The sequence below is a fragment of the Schistocerca nitens genome, chromosome 6 (assembly GCF_023898315.1).
Source record: "Schistocerca nitens isolate TAMUIC-IGC-003100 chromosome 6, iqSchNite1.1, whole genome shotgun sequence".
Taxonomy (NCBI): Eukaryota; Metazoa; Arthropoda; class Insecta; order Orthoptera; family Acrididae; genus Schistocerca; species Schistocerca nitens.
In genome coordinates, this window is record NC_064619.1 from 739,867,250 (window position 1) to 739,885,420 (window position 18,171).

The following is an 18,171-nucleotide window of genomic DNA, read 5'->3' on the forward strand; positions in this document are numbered from 1 at the left end:
CAGTTCCTTTGGTGCCACAGTTTTGAACAATTCAGCCTTCTTCAATAGAAATCCACTTTTGTCATTTCAGCCACTGGATGTCGTTCTCTTTTTTGTTGCCGAAGTTGGTCTTATTATGAACAGCAGAATGATATGGAGCATTAACCATAACAATCACTGATGGACTTCTCATATTTCTCATAAGTAACTCAAATCACTTATGAGAAAATACACTTTTTTTTTAATGGTAACCACCCGTCTTTTTTCAAATGAAATGTTAACAGGTGATTTGTCACAAAATCATCCAGTGTACCTTCATGTAAAATAATAATTTAACTCCAGTTCCAACAGGCAGTTCCACAGTCCCTCAGGTATTCCATCATTCCAGCCGCTACGTAATGAATGGTTCAAATGGCTCTGAGCACTATGGGACTTAACTTCTGAGGTCATCAGTCCCCTAGAACTTAGAACTACTTAAACCTAACTAACCTAAGGACATCACACACATCCATGCCCGAGGCAGGATTAGAACCTGCGACCGTAGCGTAATGAATGGCTGGAATCAATCCAGGTTTCATCTAGCCTCACTATACTTTCGAATCTCACACCCACGACAATGCGCAGAAACTCGTACCGCCATGCAACATCATCTACTCTTTCCATTAATACTTGGCATCTGTTAAACTGTGAATAGCTGAAGCCTATGTCTGTGAGCACTGTACACAATGAGAATTTGGTTCCTTTAAAAAGATGATTTTTTGGAAGTGACACAAGTTATTTAGATAGTGTGGGACATTCGCTTCTCTTATAATAGCTGTATAAATGATTACAAATAGTATCACTCTGGAAATCGTCTGAAGCTGTCACTTGCTTCTTCTTCCTTGGCCACTTGTTCCCTGGTGTGTGTAGCCATGTTACACACCACAATCTGTACTGCTCTGTTCTTTCCCCATCGTTAAATGTTCTTGCTTACTCTCGATGTCATTGCAGTCCTCTTAACTAGCTGAGCAACAGGAAATAAGAGCTTACCTTTTTTTTCCTTTTCTTTCCCAAGACAGTCCCTTACAGAACACACAGATTTGTAGACCTAGCTATGTAACACACTTTTCTTCCTCTGCTTCACTTCGCATGTTGAGTTGGTACTACTTGTCACACTGGGCATTGTTTGAAATGAAGCAGGTACATATAAATGCCAAAAACAACCAAAGCAAAATAAACTATGAGCTGAATTGCTAGTCAGAAAAATGGCGAAACAACAGCACCAGTTGTACTTGAGACACTTACTGATACGTTTCAGACACATGAGTGTCAGGTTTGCAGAGTGGCAGCTCACCTCATGCTACCTGCACAAATGCAGCCCATCATTAGCTGGCTACTTGCAGGTGCTAGGCAATAGAACGATGCTACTGGTCTGTCAGTACCAAAGACTAATCTCCCAGACCATATGCAGAACCAGATAACCAACTACTTCAGTTTGAAAGAGTTTTATTGATTCAAAAAGATGAGTGATTTGTGGCAGTTATAAGCTCATTTTCAGGTGTACAAGTCTACAAAAAGGAAAACAAAGAATTTAATAAGAATGTATAAGACTCAAGATGTTATAATAATAGTGGAGATCCAATGCCCAACTATATTTTTGAGGTTGGTACGCTCAGGTTAGTTGGAATGAAAACAAGAGTGTTGCACCAGATAGCCACTTTGACTGCTCACTTTCCTTAGGTTATTTTGTGTTTGTCTGATGCAATATATTTGTTTTCATTCTGACTAACCTGACCATATCAAACTCATATTTACTGTTGGATAGTGAAACTCCACTATTATTATAACAAGAAGTGTTATACAATCCATTGCTGTAGCTTCTTCATTTTCGATTTTTCAGTCTTTTACACCTAAAGATTGGATTGTAATTACCCAAAACTGGTTGTGTTTTTGAACCAATAAAACTGTTTACAATTAAAGCACTTGATTATCTGATTCTACTATGAAGCTTAGTTGTGGATTTCCTTCCTACCAAATCTTATGCGAAGAGTATGATTGTAATTCTTTGACATACTTTTACAGTTTTACACATTTGTTGTAGTGGTGGTGCTGGTGGTGATGGTGGTCATGATGGTCGTAGTAGCAGTAGTAGTAGTAGTAGTAGTAGTAGTAGTGTAGTGATTTTGAGGGCAGCAGTGCCTGCACCCCTTAGCCACAAGGTAAGCATGCCATGCACATAAAATAGTTGGACGCTCTGGTATAAAGCCTTATGTATACCAGACACGTTTCACTCTCACATTTAAAATTACTTTTATCTACATCTAAATTTACATGATCATTCTGCAATTCACAATTAAGTGCCTGGCAATGTGTTATTTTATTATGGTTATCACACCTGCCTGTGTAGTTGGGCACTAACAAAAAATTTTCACACTCTGAGGAGAAAATTGGTAATTGAAATTTCATGAGAAGGTTCCATTGCAGCGAAAAACACCTTTGTTTTTATGTCTGTCACACCAGTTCATGTATCACATCTGTGGCACTCTATCCCATATTTTGCGATAATACAAAATGAGCTGCCCTTCTTTGAACTTTTTGGATGCCTGATGCGGATCCCCTACCCCACAGTAGTACTCCAGAAGAGGGTGAACAAGCATTTCTAATTGTCCTGCCAGTAAATCTCAGTCTTTGGTTTTTCTCCCCACAATATTAACTGCATGATTGTTCCAATTTAAGTTATTTGTAATTGTAATCCTTTAGTATTTAGTTAAGTTTACAGCTTTTTGATATATGTAATTTGTTGTGTAACTGAAATTTAGTGGATTTCCTTTACTACTCATGTGGATGACTTCACACTTTTCATTATTTAGAGTCAATTGCCACTTTTTATCATCTGATGACTTTTCAAGACGGTAAATGACAGCATCATGTATAAACAATCTAAGAGGGCTGCTCAGATTGTCTCCAAAATCACTTGTGTAGATCAGGAATGACAGAGGGCCTGTAATACTTCTTTGCGGAATGCCAGATATTACTTGTATTTTACTCAGTGACTTTCTGTCAATGACCTTTCCAAAGGAAATCATGAATCCAGTCACACAACTAAGATAATACTCCATAGGCATGCAGTTTAATTAGTAATTGCTTGTGGGATATGGTATCAAAAACCTTCTGGAAATCAAAAAATATGGACTCAATTTGACGTCCCCTGTTGATAGCACTCATTACTTCATGAGAATAAAGAGCCAGTTGTGTTTCAAAAGAACGATATTTTCGGAATCTGCGTTGGCTATTTGTCAATAAATCGTTTTCTTAGAGGTGATTCACAATGTTGTAGAGTAAAGCATGTGTTCCAAAATTCTACAGCAAAGCAACATTAGTGGCATGGGTCTGTAATTCAGTGGATTAATCTTATTTCATTCCTTGACTGTTGGTGTGACTTTCCACTCTTTGGGTACAGATCTTTCTATTAGCGAATAGTTGTATATGATTGCTAAGTATAAGGCTGTCGTATCAGCGTACTCTGAAAGAAACCTGACTGGTATACAATCTGGACCAGAGGCTTTGCCTTTCTTAAGTGTTTTTAGCTGCTTCGCTCTGCTGAGGATGTTTACTTCTAAGTTACTCAAGTTGGCAGTTATTCTTAATTCAAATTCTGGAATATCTACTTAGTTTTCGTTTTTGAAAACATTTCAGAAAATAGCATTTAGTAACCATGTTTAGCCACATTTTCTCATTTGCATGTTGTTATACATTCATATTCACCTTGTGCGCTTTGTGGACTTCCTTTTCATCTTATGGATTGCAACTGCCTTTTGTTTTGCTTTGTTTGGCGGTCACAGCATGTACTATTCTGCTGGATGTTTCTATGGCTATCTCTCTCTCTTTCTCCCCCCCCCCCTCTCTTTCTCTCTTTCTCCCCCCCCCTCTCTCTCTCTCTCTCTCTCTCTCTCTCTCTCTCTCTCTCTCTCTCTCTCTCTCTGTCTGTGTGTGTGTGTGTGTGTGTGTTTTAACTTTGATAATGTTTGGTTGCTAATGTTGGTTTTCCCATTTTGCACTTTAAATTCAGTATCTCATAAAATGGAAAATCCAGTATAGAGTAACAACAGTGTAAAATGATAGATATCAGGTGTCTAATGGCAGATGGGCATCTTTAAAGTACATTTAAAAATAGATTAAGTTATCAGGTAAAGTTCTTGCTCAGATGTAGGAATCATTCATACACATACATCTCCCACATCACCTGCATAATGCTTTCCTGTTCTTTGCTTCCACCCCTCCTCAAGGAAGATAAAATCTGTAAAATGTGCTTTCTCTTTGTCGTTCAAAGTCTCATTTGTATGGAAATTTCAATCCCTTACATGTTACCCAAGGATTTCAACTAAACCATTTCATTTTGCCTAGTTGATACTCTGTTGGCTTTACTATTTCATCGCCCAAAGGTACCCATTTATATACTCTTGTATTCCTTTCCTGTGTTCGAGTTACTTGGTGCCTAATGCTCCCATTGAAATGCTCAACAAATTCTGATTCTTTCAATGTAACTAAATATAATGTCCTAATATATAATATGTATTTTAATTGTTGAGGGTGCACATAAAATTTGCAGTTACTGTCTCGTATAGGTTTCCATAAGATGAATATTGACAGATTAATTAATCAAAACAGTGAACACAAAAATGTGGACATCAGTTGGGACAATGTTTCTCAATAGCTGTTTATTTATATTAAGCTAAATTGATTCTCTGTAATTTATTTTTGTCAGCTACATGTCATTAATTTATATTTTTATGTGTGCAGTATTCTGTTCCCTTAAAATGCCAAGATGTAATTACTTGTAAAAAGTGACTGATTATTGTAATTCAATTGCAGCACTGTGGTGCAACATTTAGTCGCAGAGATAAACTGACAAGACATTCACTAATTCATCAAGCTGTCAAGAAATACAAATGTCCATTCCATAATTACTTGGGATGTTCCAGAGAGTTCAGCAGACAAGGTTGGCAATTTGGCATAATCATATTTTGAATAAAATTATTTCTCAATAACTGACCCATTTTCAAACAAGCAGTGTAGAGCTATTGCTGCCAGAAGTAGTCATCAACTGCCAAACACTAAATGAAACTACGCAGGATGTTAAACCCATTAAACCCAATCTTCTTTCCTCCCTTTAAAGGAAACTATGTATATACAATTCTTTGGGCTCCAACTGCATGTTAAGTTAAAATGGGTCAACACACAGATAATGTTCAAATAACTTACGAAAATAGAGTCAGATGTCATTGTTGACAACTGCCAGTATTTCGACAGGAGCACATCTGCCATTTTCAAGCCATAACTGCAGCTAGTAATTGCTGCGCAGAGGAATTTAAAACATCATTTTGCAGAGAAACTCTGGAAAGATCACTCTCTCTCTCTCTCTCTCTAGACACTAGTGCCTTCACAAACCAAGGATGACCACCATCACAAGTTATCAATAGTGAATTTAATAATCAATGGTTGAAGTATCATAAACTCTGTCCCTTTATTGTTTGACAGGAGTGAAAGAAGAATTCCATTCTGAATTTAAACAAAAAACACCATTTCTATTTGTAAGGTTACTTGCTAATTTAATTTCAGCTGCTTCTCTAATAAGACTATCCAGTAGCTGAAAGTGAATGCCAGAACCTCCATGTTGTTATATTCCATAGAATGACTGGAGCCAAGACAATGTTCTGCAATGGTGAATTTACTCAGCTGTTGTAAACATGTGTAATGCTCAATACACTGATTCTCTACAGTCCTGATAGTCTGACAAATATATGACATGCCACAACTGCAAGGAATACGGTATACGGTAGACACCGCCTTAACTCAAACCAAGATCATCATTTATGGAACCTAAAAGGACCCTGATATTGGTGGTGGTCCAGAAACACATTTTGCATAATATTTCCACAAAATATGCTCGGTCTTGTTCAAAAAGCTCGCTGTGTAAGGTAAAAAGTCTGTAGACTTTGGTGCCTCCTCAATATTGTCATCACTCTCCTGTTGAACAATTGGCTTATTACACAAAACATGTCAGATCTGTCTCTCAGTATAATCATTCTGACAAAAGGTGACCCTGAGATGGATTAACTGAGATGATGAACTCTTAAGGACTGACATGAAGTGGGCCCTGTGAACCACGGTACAAAGTACTGCTTCCCATTGAGCCAGATGTTGACAACTATCAGCTTACAGCTACATGTCAGTGTGAGTAGACTTCCTATAAATGGTATGTACCAGCATACAAAAAAGCTTCCTGCTGACCAACACATAAAAGAAGGGTGAGAGGCATCCTTTTCCACATCCATCATGAAACAGATATTTGGGTGGATTGAATTTAGGTTTTCTAAAAGGTCGTTTGATTTCTCACTGACATGAGACCAAAACACAATAGTATTGCCTATGTATCTGAAAAACCATGCAGGTTTAAAAGCCATCAACTCCGAGGCAGGTTCCTCAAAGTCTTCTGTAAACAAATAGGCAATAACAGGTGACAACGGGTTTCCCACTGCAGCTCTGTCTGTCTGCTCTGGACATCAAGTAAACAATAAGTTGAAGTTAACATATGTCAAAATAGGTTTGTTAATTCAACCATAATGAATCAGACAAAAGTACATAATTGGAGAGAGAGACCACATCAAAACTTACTAAAAGATCAGATTCATTCAAACGCATTCTCACTAATTGACATAAGAAATCTGCTGAGTTCCTAATGTGATGCTCACCCCATCCTACCTTAGGGGTCAACAGAGCGGCAAGGTGTTTTGCTAGATTGCATGTCACCAGTGTTACTCACAATCAGATGAAGCGGAACTCCTTTGTCGTGGACCATAGGAAGGCCATACAGCCTAGGGGGAACAGTACAATAAGAATGTAGACTCTCGATAGTCTCCTGTGACACGAACTTTTCTTTGGGAGGCTGTTAGTCATCCTCTCAACACTTTTTGTAGGGTCAGTACCGATCCTATGATACCCTGAATCAGACAGTTAGCACTGCATCTTTTAAACGTAATCCTGCTTGTGCAAAACAATGGTAACATTGCTCTTGTATGCAGGTAAAATAACAATATTCGGGTCATCTTGTAATAGAACATAAAGCAGCCCTCTCAGCTGGATGTGCTCCAGTCAACACGAGTTTCCTCCTTCCTAGCCTTCTCTTCAACATCAGAAGGTAGTTTAAAAACTGTCTGTTCAGCAGAACTAATAAAATCAGCCACTGGCAAACGCTTCAGAATTGGTGGAAAATTTATCCTTTACCAACCTTGGATAAAGCTGCATCATCAAAAGCTTTCTCCATACAGAATGTCGGTATAGTATTAGGCTCTGAGCCACGGAAACGTTCAAACTTCACCAAACACCAGATGGTTACAGAATGAAATTCTCTCTCATGCTGCAGCCATGAATAATACTCCAACCATTGCCAAGAAAAAGCCAAAATTTTTGAAGCAATTATTAAATGAAGCTGAAACAGTTCCTTGGAAACAAGACACAACTGTCAGTGAGTGTGACAGATCCTTTCGCAAATGAGAGCTAGGCTGGTGTGTTGCTTCATGCTATTGGTGGCAGGAAAATTAATTTGATGCACAAATATGGGAACAATATTTTGGTCACATCATCTCAGCAAAAATCACAGCACACATTGCAGTCTTACTCTACTGCTGTGAAATTTATCCAAACTTTGAAGCAACAATGCACATAAACAACATGAGATGTAAGTTTCTCCAGATGTACACAATGTTGAAGTAACTTACAGAAATACAGCCCGATGACATCATCGATAACCACCAATATTCCAACAGGAGCACATGCTGCCATTGTCAAGGAATAACTGGAACAAGTAAGTGCTGTGCAAGGAATTGGTTTACATAAGAACTCAGGAAACATCTAACAACACCCGCTCACATGCGCGCCTACACACACACACACACACACACACACACACACACACACACTCACTCTGTAAATGCTAGTACCATCACAAACCTTAGATGAATGAGTGACATCAGAAGTTATCAATACTGAATTTTATAATCAATGGGTGAGGTAGTATTAACTCTGGCTCTCTGTTTTTGGACAAGGAAGAGAGCAGGATTCCATGCAGAATTTGCATGCACAGCACTTACTTCCTGCAGTCATACCCTGAAAATGTCAGTGTGTTCTCCTGTCGAAATAACAGCGGATACTGGCTATGTCACTCGACTGTATCCCCGTAAGTCCTTTGAACATTATATACTCAAGGAGAAACTTGGATCTCTCACATAGATAAAGTAATTGAGAAGCTCATTTCTGACTGTTTTATTATTATTATTATTATTATTATTATTATTACAGGATTAATGAATACAAACATTAATTAATAATGGCATCTTGTTGTATTCCTGTTATCCTCCGCCAAACTTCTTTATCAAGCACATCTTCCTTGTTGATGCTGCGATTTTACATTACTCCATTTAAGTGGTCTATCCAAGAATGTTGTGGTCTTCTGAGCTAACATCTGCCAGTTAGTTTCCATTCATAAACCTTCTTTGGCCATCGATTATCTGGCATTCTCATCATATGTTGTTGTTGTTGTTGTTGTGGTCTTCAGTCCAGAGACTGGATTGATGCAGCTCTCCATGCTACTCTATCCTGTGCAAGCTTCTTAATCTCCCAGTACATATTGCAACCTACATCCTTCTGAATCTGTTTAGTGTATTCATCTCTTGGTCTCCCTCTACGAGTTTTACCCTCCACGCTGCCCTCCAATACTAAATTGATGATCTCTTGATGCCTCAGAATATGTCCTACCAACGGATCCCTTCTTCTAGTCAAGTTGTGCCACAAATTTCTCCCCAATTCTATTCAAAACCTCCTCATTAGTTATGTGATCTACCCATCTAATCTTCAGCATTCTTCTGTAGCACCACATTTCGAAAGCTTCTATTCTCTTTTTGTTTAAACTATTTATCATCCACATTTCACTTCCATACATAGCTACACTCCATACAAATACTTTCAGAAATGACTTCCTGACACTTAAATCTATACTCGATGTTAACAAATTTCTCTTCTTCAGAAACGCTTTTCTTGCCATTGCCAGTCTACATTTTATATCCTCTCTACTTCAACCATCATCAGTTATTTTACTCCCTAAATAGCAAAACTCCTTTACTACTTTAAGTGTCTCATTTCCTAATCTAATCCCCTCAGCATCACCCGACTTAATTCGACTACATTCCATTATCCTCGTTTTGCTTTTGTTGATGTTCATCTTATATCCTCCTTTCAAGACACTGTCCATTCCGTTCAGCTGCTCTTCCAGGTCCCTTGCTGTGTCTGACAGAATTACAATGTTATTGGCGAACCTCAAGTTTTAATTTCTTCTCCATGGATTTTAGTTCCTACACCGAATTTTTCTTTTGTTTCCTTTATTGCTTGCTCAGTATACAGATTGAATAACATCTGGGAGAGGCTACAACCCTGTCTCACTCCCTTCCCAACCACTGCTTCCCTTTCATACCCCTTGACTCTTATAACTGCCATCTGCTTTCTGTACAAATTGTAAATAGCCTTTCACTCTCTATATATTACCCCTGCCACCTTCAGAATTTGATAGAGAATATTCCAATCAACATTTTGAAAAGCTTTCTGTAAGTCTACAAATGCTAGAAATGTAGGTTTGCCTTTCCTTAATCTTTCTTCTAAGAAAAGTCGTAGGGTCAGTATTGCCTCACGTGTTCCAACATTTCTACGGAATGCAAACTGATCTTCCCCGAGGTCGGCTTCTATCAGTTTTTCCATTCATCGGTAAAGAATTTGCATTAGTATTTTGCAGCTGTGACTTATTGAACTGGTAGTTCCATAATTTTCACATCTGTTAACAACTGCTTTATATGGGATTGGAATTATTATATTCTTCTTGAAGTCTGAGGGTATTTTGCCTGTCTCATACATCTTGCTCACCAGATGGTAGAGTTTTGTCAGGGCTGGCTCTCCCAAGGCCGTCAGTAGTTCCAATGGAATGTTGTCTACTCCGGAGGCCTTGTTTCAACTTAGATCTGACAGTGCTCTGTCAAACTCTTCACGAGGTATCATATCTCCCATTTCATCTTCATCTACATCCTCTTCCATTTCCATAATATTGTCCTGAAGAACATCACCCATGTATAGACCCTCTATATACTCTTTCCACCTTCCTGCTTTCCCTTCCTTGCTTAGAACTGGGTTGCTATCTGAGCTCTTGATATTCATGCAAGTGGTTCTCCTTTCTCCAAAGGTCTCTTTAATTTTCCTGTAGGCAGTATCTATCTTACCCCTACATCCTTACATTTGTCCTCTAGCCATCCCTGCTTAGTCATTTTGCACTTCCTGTCGATATCGTTTTTGAGACGTTTGTATTCCTTTTTGCCTGCTTCATTTACTGCATTTTTATATTTCCTCCTTTCATCAATTAAATTCAGTATCTCTTCTGTTACCCAAGGATTTCTATTAGCCCTTGTCTTTTTACCTACTTGAGCCTCTGTTGCCTTCACTATTTCATCCCTCAAAGCTACCCATTGTTCTTCTACTGTATTTCTTTCCCCCATTCCTGTCAATTGTTCCCTTATGCTCTCCCTGAAACTCTGTACAACCTCTGGTTCTTTCAGTTTATCCAGGTCCCATCTCCTTAAATTCCCACCTTTTTGCAGTTTCTTCAGTTTTAATCCACAGTTAATAACCAATAGATTGTGGTCAGAGTCCACATCTGCCCCTGGAAATGTTTTACAATTTAAAACCTGGTTCCTAAATCTCTGACTTACCATTATATAATCTATCTGAAACCTGTCAGAATCTCCAGGCTTTTTCCATGTATACAACCTTCTTTCATGATTCTTAAACCAAGTGTTAGGTATGATTAAGTTATGCTGTGCGCAAAATTCTACCAGGCGGCTTCCTCTTTCATTCCTTACCCCCATTCCATATTCACCTACTACATGTGTATAGACACACATAACAGAACACAGTACCAACTAGTTTTTGAGCTCTGGATGTTCTTATATAGCAGAAAGTCCATAAAATCATACAGACATACAAACAAACACAACCATGACCATGGCGACACTAAATATAAATGTAACTATTAAGTTACCCATACAAAATAAACAGCAGCTCTTTAATATAACTGAAATGTAGAAGATTTTTTGCCCAGAGTAGCAGCTTTGTTTCTAATCTACTTGGTAAAATTTTGCTGTCACAAGCAGGAATAGTACTAAACAGTGTAGTGGTCATTTGTTGTTAGTGCAGTGTATACACTTAAGTTTCTGTTGTCTGCTTGTCTTGAAAGTCATTGCAGAATCGAAAGTACACACATGAACTTGCTTCCACCACAAGGACAGAACCAATGGACACTTTCATCAGAAAAACTTTGTGCACTCTCCCAGTCAGTCTATATATATGGTGACAATCACCTCTTGATAGTGTTGTTGAGCTACAAAGAACACAGACTGGTATATTATGACAGGTAATTTTGAAACTACAAACTCAACATTCTTAGTGTTACACAGACAATGGAGTGAGTAAAGTAATTTATATCTGTACTACTCCCTCAGCCAACATTTACAACTTCATATACTTTTACAGGAAGTCTTGAATTACATTCTGATCAGAAGTGCAGACTTCTACAAAACAATATGAATTGAAATTTGTGGCAGTTCATTTTGTAAGATTATAGTCTGGAGATGTAGTTAAGCTCTGTACTGGTCATGCTTTATTAAAATGGACAGGTGAGAAACCTGTTGCTTTAGCTGTGAGTAGAGTAGCTTTCTGGATAATTGTTGCGATGAAGAGGGTGGCTGACCCCATGCTCACGCTCAGGGACGAGGGCCCTAGGAACTCTGGGCGCAGAGAATTCATCTTGTTCTCAGAAATGTTTGTCAAAATTCCTTGCAAACCCTGAACCTGTTATTGAACAATAGCAGCTGTGGGTACTCCGAGACTATTTTGCAAACCCAGAATCGAGGTGTATTGGTACCTGCCCAAGTGTTGCACTCAGTTTACTGTTGTTGTTGTTGTTGTTGTGGTCTTCAGTCCGGAGACTGGTTTGATGCAGCTCTCCATGCTACTCTATCCTGTGCAAGCTTCTTCATCTCCCAGTTCCTACTGCAGCCTACATCCTTCTGAATCTGCCTAGTGTATTCATTTCTTGGTCTTCCTCTACGATTTTTACCCTCCATGCTGCCCTCCAATACTAAATTGGTGATCCCTCGATGTCTCAGAACATGTCCTACCAACCAATCCCTTCTTCTAATCGAGTTGTGCCACAAGCTCCTTTTCTCCCCAGTTCTATTCAATACATGATCATTAGTTATGTGATCTACCCATCTAATCTTCAGCATTCTTCTGTAGCACCACATTTCAAAAGCTTCTATTCTCTTCTTGTCTAAGCTATTTATCGTCCACGTTTCACTTCCATACATGGCTACACTCCATACAAATACTTTCAGAAACGACTTCCTGATATTTAAATCAATACTTGATGTTAACAAATTTTTCTTCTTCAGAAACGCTTTCCTTGCCATTGCCAGTCTACATTTTATATCCTCTCTACTTCAACCATCATCAGTTATTTTGATCCCCAAATAGCAAAACTCCTTTACTACTTTAAGTGTCTCATTTCCTAATCTAATTCCCTCAGCATCACCCGACTTAATTCGACTACATTCCATTATCCTCGTTTTGCTTTTGTTGATGTTCATCCTATACCCTCCTTTCAAGACACTGTCCATTCCGTTCAACTGCTCTTCCAAGTCCCGTGCTGTCTCTGACAGAATTACAATGTCATCGGCGAACCTCAAAGTTTTAATTTCTTCTCCATGGATTTTAGTTCCTACACCGAATTTTTCTTTTGTTTCCTTTATTGCTTGCTCAGTATACAGATTGAATAACATCTGGGAGAGGCTACAACCCTGTCTCACTCCCTTCCCAACCACTGCTTCCCTTTCATACCCCTTGACTCTTATAACTGCCATCTGCTTTCTGTACAAATTGTAAATAGCCTTTCACTCTCTATATATTACCCCTGCCACCTTCAGAATTTGATAGAGAATATTCCAATCAACATTTTCAAAAGCTTTCTGTAAGTCTACAAATGCTAGAAATGTAGGTTTGCCTTTCCTTAATCTTTCTTCTAAGAAAAATCGTAGGGTCAGTATTGCCTCACGTGTTCCAACATTTCTACGGAATGCAAACTGATCTTCCCCGAGGTCGGCTTCTATCAGTTTTTCCATTCATCGGTAAAGAATTTGCATTAGTATTTTGCAGCTGTGACTTATTGAACTGGTAGTTCCATAATTTTCACATCTGTTAACAACTGCTTTATATGGGATTGGAATTATTATATTCTTCTTGAAGTCTGAGGGTATTTTGCCTGTCTCATACATCTTGCTCACCAGATGGTAGAGTTTTGTCAGGGCTGGCTCTCCCAAGGCTGTCAGTAGTTCCAATGAAATGTTGTTTACTCCGGAGGCCTTGTTTCAACTTAGATCTGACAGTGCTCTGTCAAACTCTTCACGCAGTATCATATCTCCCATTTCATCTTCATCTACATCCTCTTCCATTTCCATAATATTGTTCTCAAGTACATCGCTCTTGTATAGACCCTGTATATACTCCTTCCACCTTTCTGCTTTCCTTTCTTTCCTTAGAACTGGGTTTTCATTAAAGCTCTTGATATTCGTGCAAGTGGTTCTCCTTTCTCCAAAGGTCTCCTTAATTTTCCTGTAGGCAGTATCTATCTTAAACCTAGTGAGATAAGCCTTTACATCCTTACATTTGTCCCCTAGCCTTCTCTGCTTAGCCATTTTGCACTTCCTTTCAATATCATTTTTGAGACGTTTGTATTCCTTTTTACCTGCTTCATTTACTGCATTTTTATATTTTCTCCTTTCATCAATTAAATTCAGTATTTCTTCTGTTACCCAATGGTTTCTACTAGCCCTCGTCTTTTTACCTATTTGAACCTCTGCTGCCTTCACTATTTCATCCCTCAAAGCTACCCATTCTTCTCCTACTTTATTTCTTTCCCCCATTCCTGTCAATTGTTCGCTTATGCTCTCCATGAAACTCTGTACAACCTCTGGTTCTTTCAGTTTATCCAGGTTCCATCTCCTTAAATTCCCACCTTTTTGCAGTTTCTTCAGTTTTAATCTACAGTTCATAACCAATAGATTGTGGTCAGAGTCCACATCTGCCCCTGGGAATGTCTTACAATTTAAAACCTGGTTCCTAAATCTCTGCCTTACCATTATATAATCTATCTGAAACCTACTATGTTTCCTTCTCTCCCTTTTCCTACTCTTGAATTCCAGTCACCCATGACTATTAAATTTTCATCTCCCTTCACTACCTGAATAATTTCTTTTATCTCGTCATACATTTCATCAATTTACCAGAATGAGATTTTCACTCTGCAGCGGAGTGTGCGCTGATATGAAACTTCCTGGCAGATTAAAACTGTGTGCCCGACCGAGACTCGAACTCGGGACCTTTGCCTTTCGCGGGCAAGTGCTCTACCAACTGAGCTACCGAAGCACGACTCGCGCCCGGTACTCACAGCTTTACTTCTGCCAGTACCTCGTCTCCTACCTTCCATACTTTACAGAAGCTCTCCTGCGAACCTTGCAGAACTAGCACTCCTGAAAGAAAGGATATAGCGGAGACATGGCTTAGCCACAGCCTGGGGGATGTTTCCAGAATGAGATTTTCACTCTGCAGCGGAGTGTGCGCTGATATGAAACTTCCTGGCAGATTAAAACTGTGTGCCCGACCGAGACTCGAACTCGGGACCTTTGCCTTTCGCGGGCAAGTGCTCTACCAACTGAGCTACCGAAGCACGACTCGCACCCGGTACTCACAGCTTTACTTCTGCCAGTACCTCGTCTCCTACCTTCCAAACTTTACAGAATCTCTCCTGCGAACCTTGCAGAACTAGCACTCCTGAAAGAAAGGATATAGCGGAGACATGGCTTAGACACAGCCTGGGGGATGTTTCCAGAATGAGATTTTCACTCTACAGCGGAGTGTGCGCTGATATGAAACTTCCTGGCAGATTAAAACTGTGTGCCCGACCGAGACTCGAACTCGGGACCTTTGCCTTTCGCGGGCAAGTGCTCTACCAACTGAGCTACCGAAGCACGACTCGCACCCGGTACTCACAGCTTTACTTCTGCCAGTACCTCGTCTCCTACCTTCCAAACTTTACAGAAGCTCTCCTGCGAACCTTGCAGAACTAGCACTCCTGAAAGAAAGGATATAGCGGAGACATGGCTTAGCCACAGCCTGGGGGATGTTTCCAGAATGAGATTTTCACTCTGCAGCGGAGTGTGCGCTGATATGAAACCTCCTGGCAGATTAAAACTGTGTGCCCGACAGAGACTCGAACTCGGGCCAGGAAGTTTCATATCAGCGCACACTCCGCTGCAGAGTGAAAATCTCATTCTGGAAACATCCCCCAGGCTGTAGCTAAGCCATGTCTCCGCTATATCCTTTCTTTCAGGAGTGCTAGTTCTGCAAGGTTCGCAGGAGAGCTTCTGTAAAGTTTGGAAGGTAGGAGACGAGGTACTGGCAGAAGTAAAGCTGTGAGTACCGGGCGCGAGTCGTGCTTCGGTAGCTCAGTTGGTAGAGCACTTGCCCGCGAAAGGCAAAGGTCCCGAGTTCGAGTCTCGGTCGGGCGCACAGTTTTAATCTGCCAGGAAGTTTCATATCAGCGCACACTCTGCTGCAGAGTGAAAATCTCATTCTGGAAACATCCCCCAGGCTGTGGCTAAGCCATGTCTCCGCTATATCCTTTCTTTCAGGAGTGCTAGTTCTGCAAGGTTCGCAGGAGAGCTTCTGTAAAGTTTGGAAGGTAGGAGACGAGGTACTGGCAGAAGTAAAGCTGTGAGTACCGGGCGCGAGTCGTGCTTCGGTAGCTCAGTTGGTAGAGCACTTGCCCGCGAAAGGCAAAGGTCCCGAGTTCGAGTCTCGGTCGGGCACACAGTTTTAATCTGCCAGGAAGTTTCATTTCATCAATTTCTTCGGCATCTGCTGAGCTAGTTGACATATAAACTTGGTAGTACTGTAGTAGGCGTGGGCTTCGTGTCTGTCTTGGCCACAATAATGCATTCACTTTGCTGTTTGTAGTAGCTTACCCGCACTCCTATTTTTTTTATTCATTATTAAACCTACTCCTGCATTACCCCTATTTGATTTTGTATTTGTAACCCTGTATTCACCTGACTGAAAGTCTTGTTCCTCCTGCCACCGAACTTCACTAATTCCCACTATATCTAACTTTAACCTATCCATTTCCCTTTTTAAATTTTCTAACCTACCTGCCCGATTAAGGGATCTGACATTCCACGCTCCGATCCGTAGAACACCAGTTTTCTTTTTCCTGATAACGACGTTCTCTTGAGTAGTCCCCACCCGGAGATCTGAATGGGGGACTATTTTACCTCCGGAATATTTTACCCAAGAGAACGCCATCATGATTTAACTGTACAGTAAAGCTACATGCCCTCAGGAAAAATTACAGCTGTAGTTTCCCCTTGCCGTTTTGGTTAGTGTTACAAGGCCAGATCAGTCAATCATCCAGACTGTTGCCCCTGCAACTACTGAAAAGGCTGCTGCCCCTCTTCAGGAACCACACGTTTGTCTGGCCTCTCAACAGATACCCCTCCGTTGTGGTTGCACCTACGGTACGGCCATCTGTATCGTTGAGGCACGCAAGCCTCCCCACCACTGGCAAGGTCCATGGTTCATAGCTGTAATAGCTGTAATTTCCAGGCCACAGTTATGCCAGGAAATTCATCTGGGAGAAACAAGAGGCAGTGGGGTAGCAGGGAACTGAGTTACCAATCGGAGTTTTTCGCTGTGGTTGTTTATGAGACAGCTAATCAAAAGAGAACAGAGGCCAAGATATGTGCATTGGGGTACACAAATGAAAAGAGTAGTGAAAGCAGTGGGTGTTGGTTCAGAGTTTGGGTGGTAGTGGAATTGTGAAGTGGTAACAGTGGTATGAAGAGTTGGAAGCAACCCGGAGGAAGAGCAGTCCGCAAAGACTAGTGGAGAAAATAGAGGCACAGTGCTCACCATCAAAGGCAAAGTGCCATAATAAACTTTCTGTAGTTTCATTTATGGGTGGGACCAGGTAATTCTGATCAGTTGAAGACTGGAAGACAGGAAGTTTGTGGGCTGTTGGGAAGGACTGGAAGTGTCTGGTGATGTATCAGAGGCTAGATTAAACCTTAGTTGTGGTATATAAAGAAGGAACATTTATGAGGCAATAAAGTAGAATCTTGCTTGTCACTGTGTAAAAGCATAGATATGTTTATTAAATACACTTTTATTGTGTATTGCCATATTCTGTTAACGGTTACTCACTCCACTGGACGGTGTTATACCTCCTGTGTGTCATCAATTCCTTTTCAGAGTCTGCGAAAATCTTTGTGTGATAATGTGTAGTGTCTGTATTTCTTCATTGGTTTCCCTATGGTTTGGCAATCATTATGAAAACACACTACATCCTTGTGTCTGTCATGTGGACCAACAATTTTCTTCATAAATAGTTCTGAAGGAGAAATGAGTTACTCTGTCCATTACTGAGCCTAAGGGTGACACAAAGAGGAGTGGGATTCTCAGCTATAAAAACTTGTGACCACCTACCCAGTGATGTAAAGAATTTAATGGATAATGAAATTTAACTTGTAACACATCATAAAATCATGTCTACTTCATAAATCCTTTCACTCCATAGAAGAATGTCTGAATGTACAGGATTAGAATGGTGAGGGATAGTCCTGCAAGACCATGTAAATCACACCCAAACCTAATGCAATGCCTCCTCTCCATCCATAAAATTATCCTGCTCTGCAATCCCTAATCCCCCCAGGGAGCCCACAACTCTGTTGTGGTTATGTGTGTTGCACGCATGGCTCCCTGAGCTATTGCAACATTTTGCTTTTCTGGGCTGCTTTACCTTCCCCTTCCTTCTCCTTCCCTGTCCTTATTTCTTTTCCTTGCTCTTTTCTTTCCCTCTCCTGGTGTTCTTATTTTTGTCAACCCAGACTTTGCTTTGTCTTGTGGTTTTGTGGGTTTGCTTGTCCTCCTCTTTTGTGGCTTTTCTGCTCCTCCTCAGTGGTTTGATCTCCACCTCTAAATCTGAAATCTGTAGTGTTAGCCAGATAGGGA

General features: G+C 40.2%; 1 protein-coding gene and 1 non-coding gene across 3 annotated transcripts in view; both read left to right on the plus strand.

The window, feature by feature from the left end:
- LOC126262865 (zinc finger protein 184-like) overlaps window positions 1-18,171 on the plus strand; it is a 367,123-nt gene that overhangs the window by 330,419 nt on the left and 18,533 nt on the right. For both annotated transcript variants that reach the window (XM_049959732.1, XM_049959733.1), the window contains one exon: window positions 4,831-4,957. In XM_049959732.1, the coding sequence (XP_049815689.1) occupies window positions 4,831-4,957 (127 nt within the window). The remainder of the gene's footprint in view (window positions 1-4,830; window positions 4,958-18,171) is intronic.
- Trnas-cga (transfer RNA serine (anticodon CGA)) lies at window positions 15,601-15,675 on the plus strand. Its single transcript has one exon. It is a non-coding gene; the product is annotated as a tRNA-Ser (tRNA).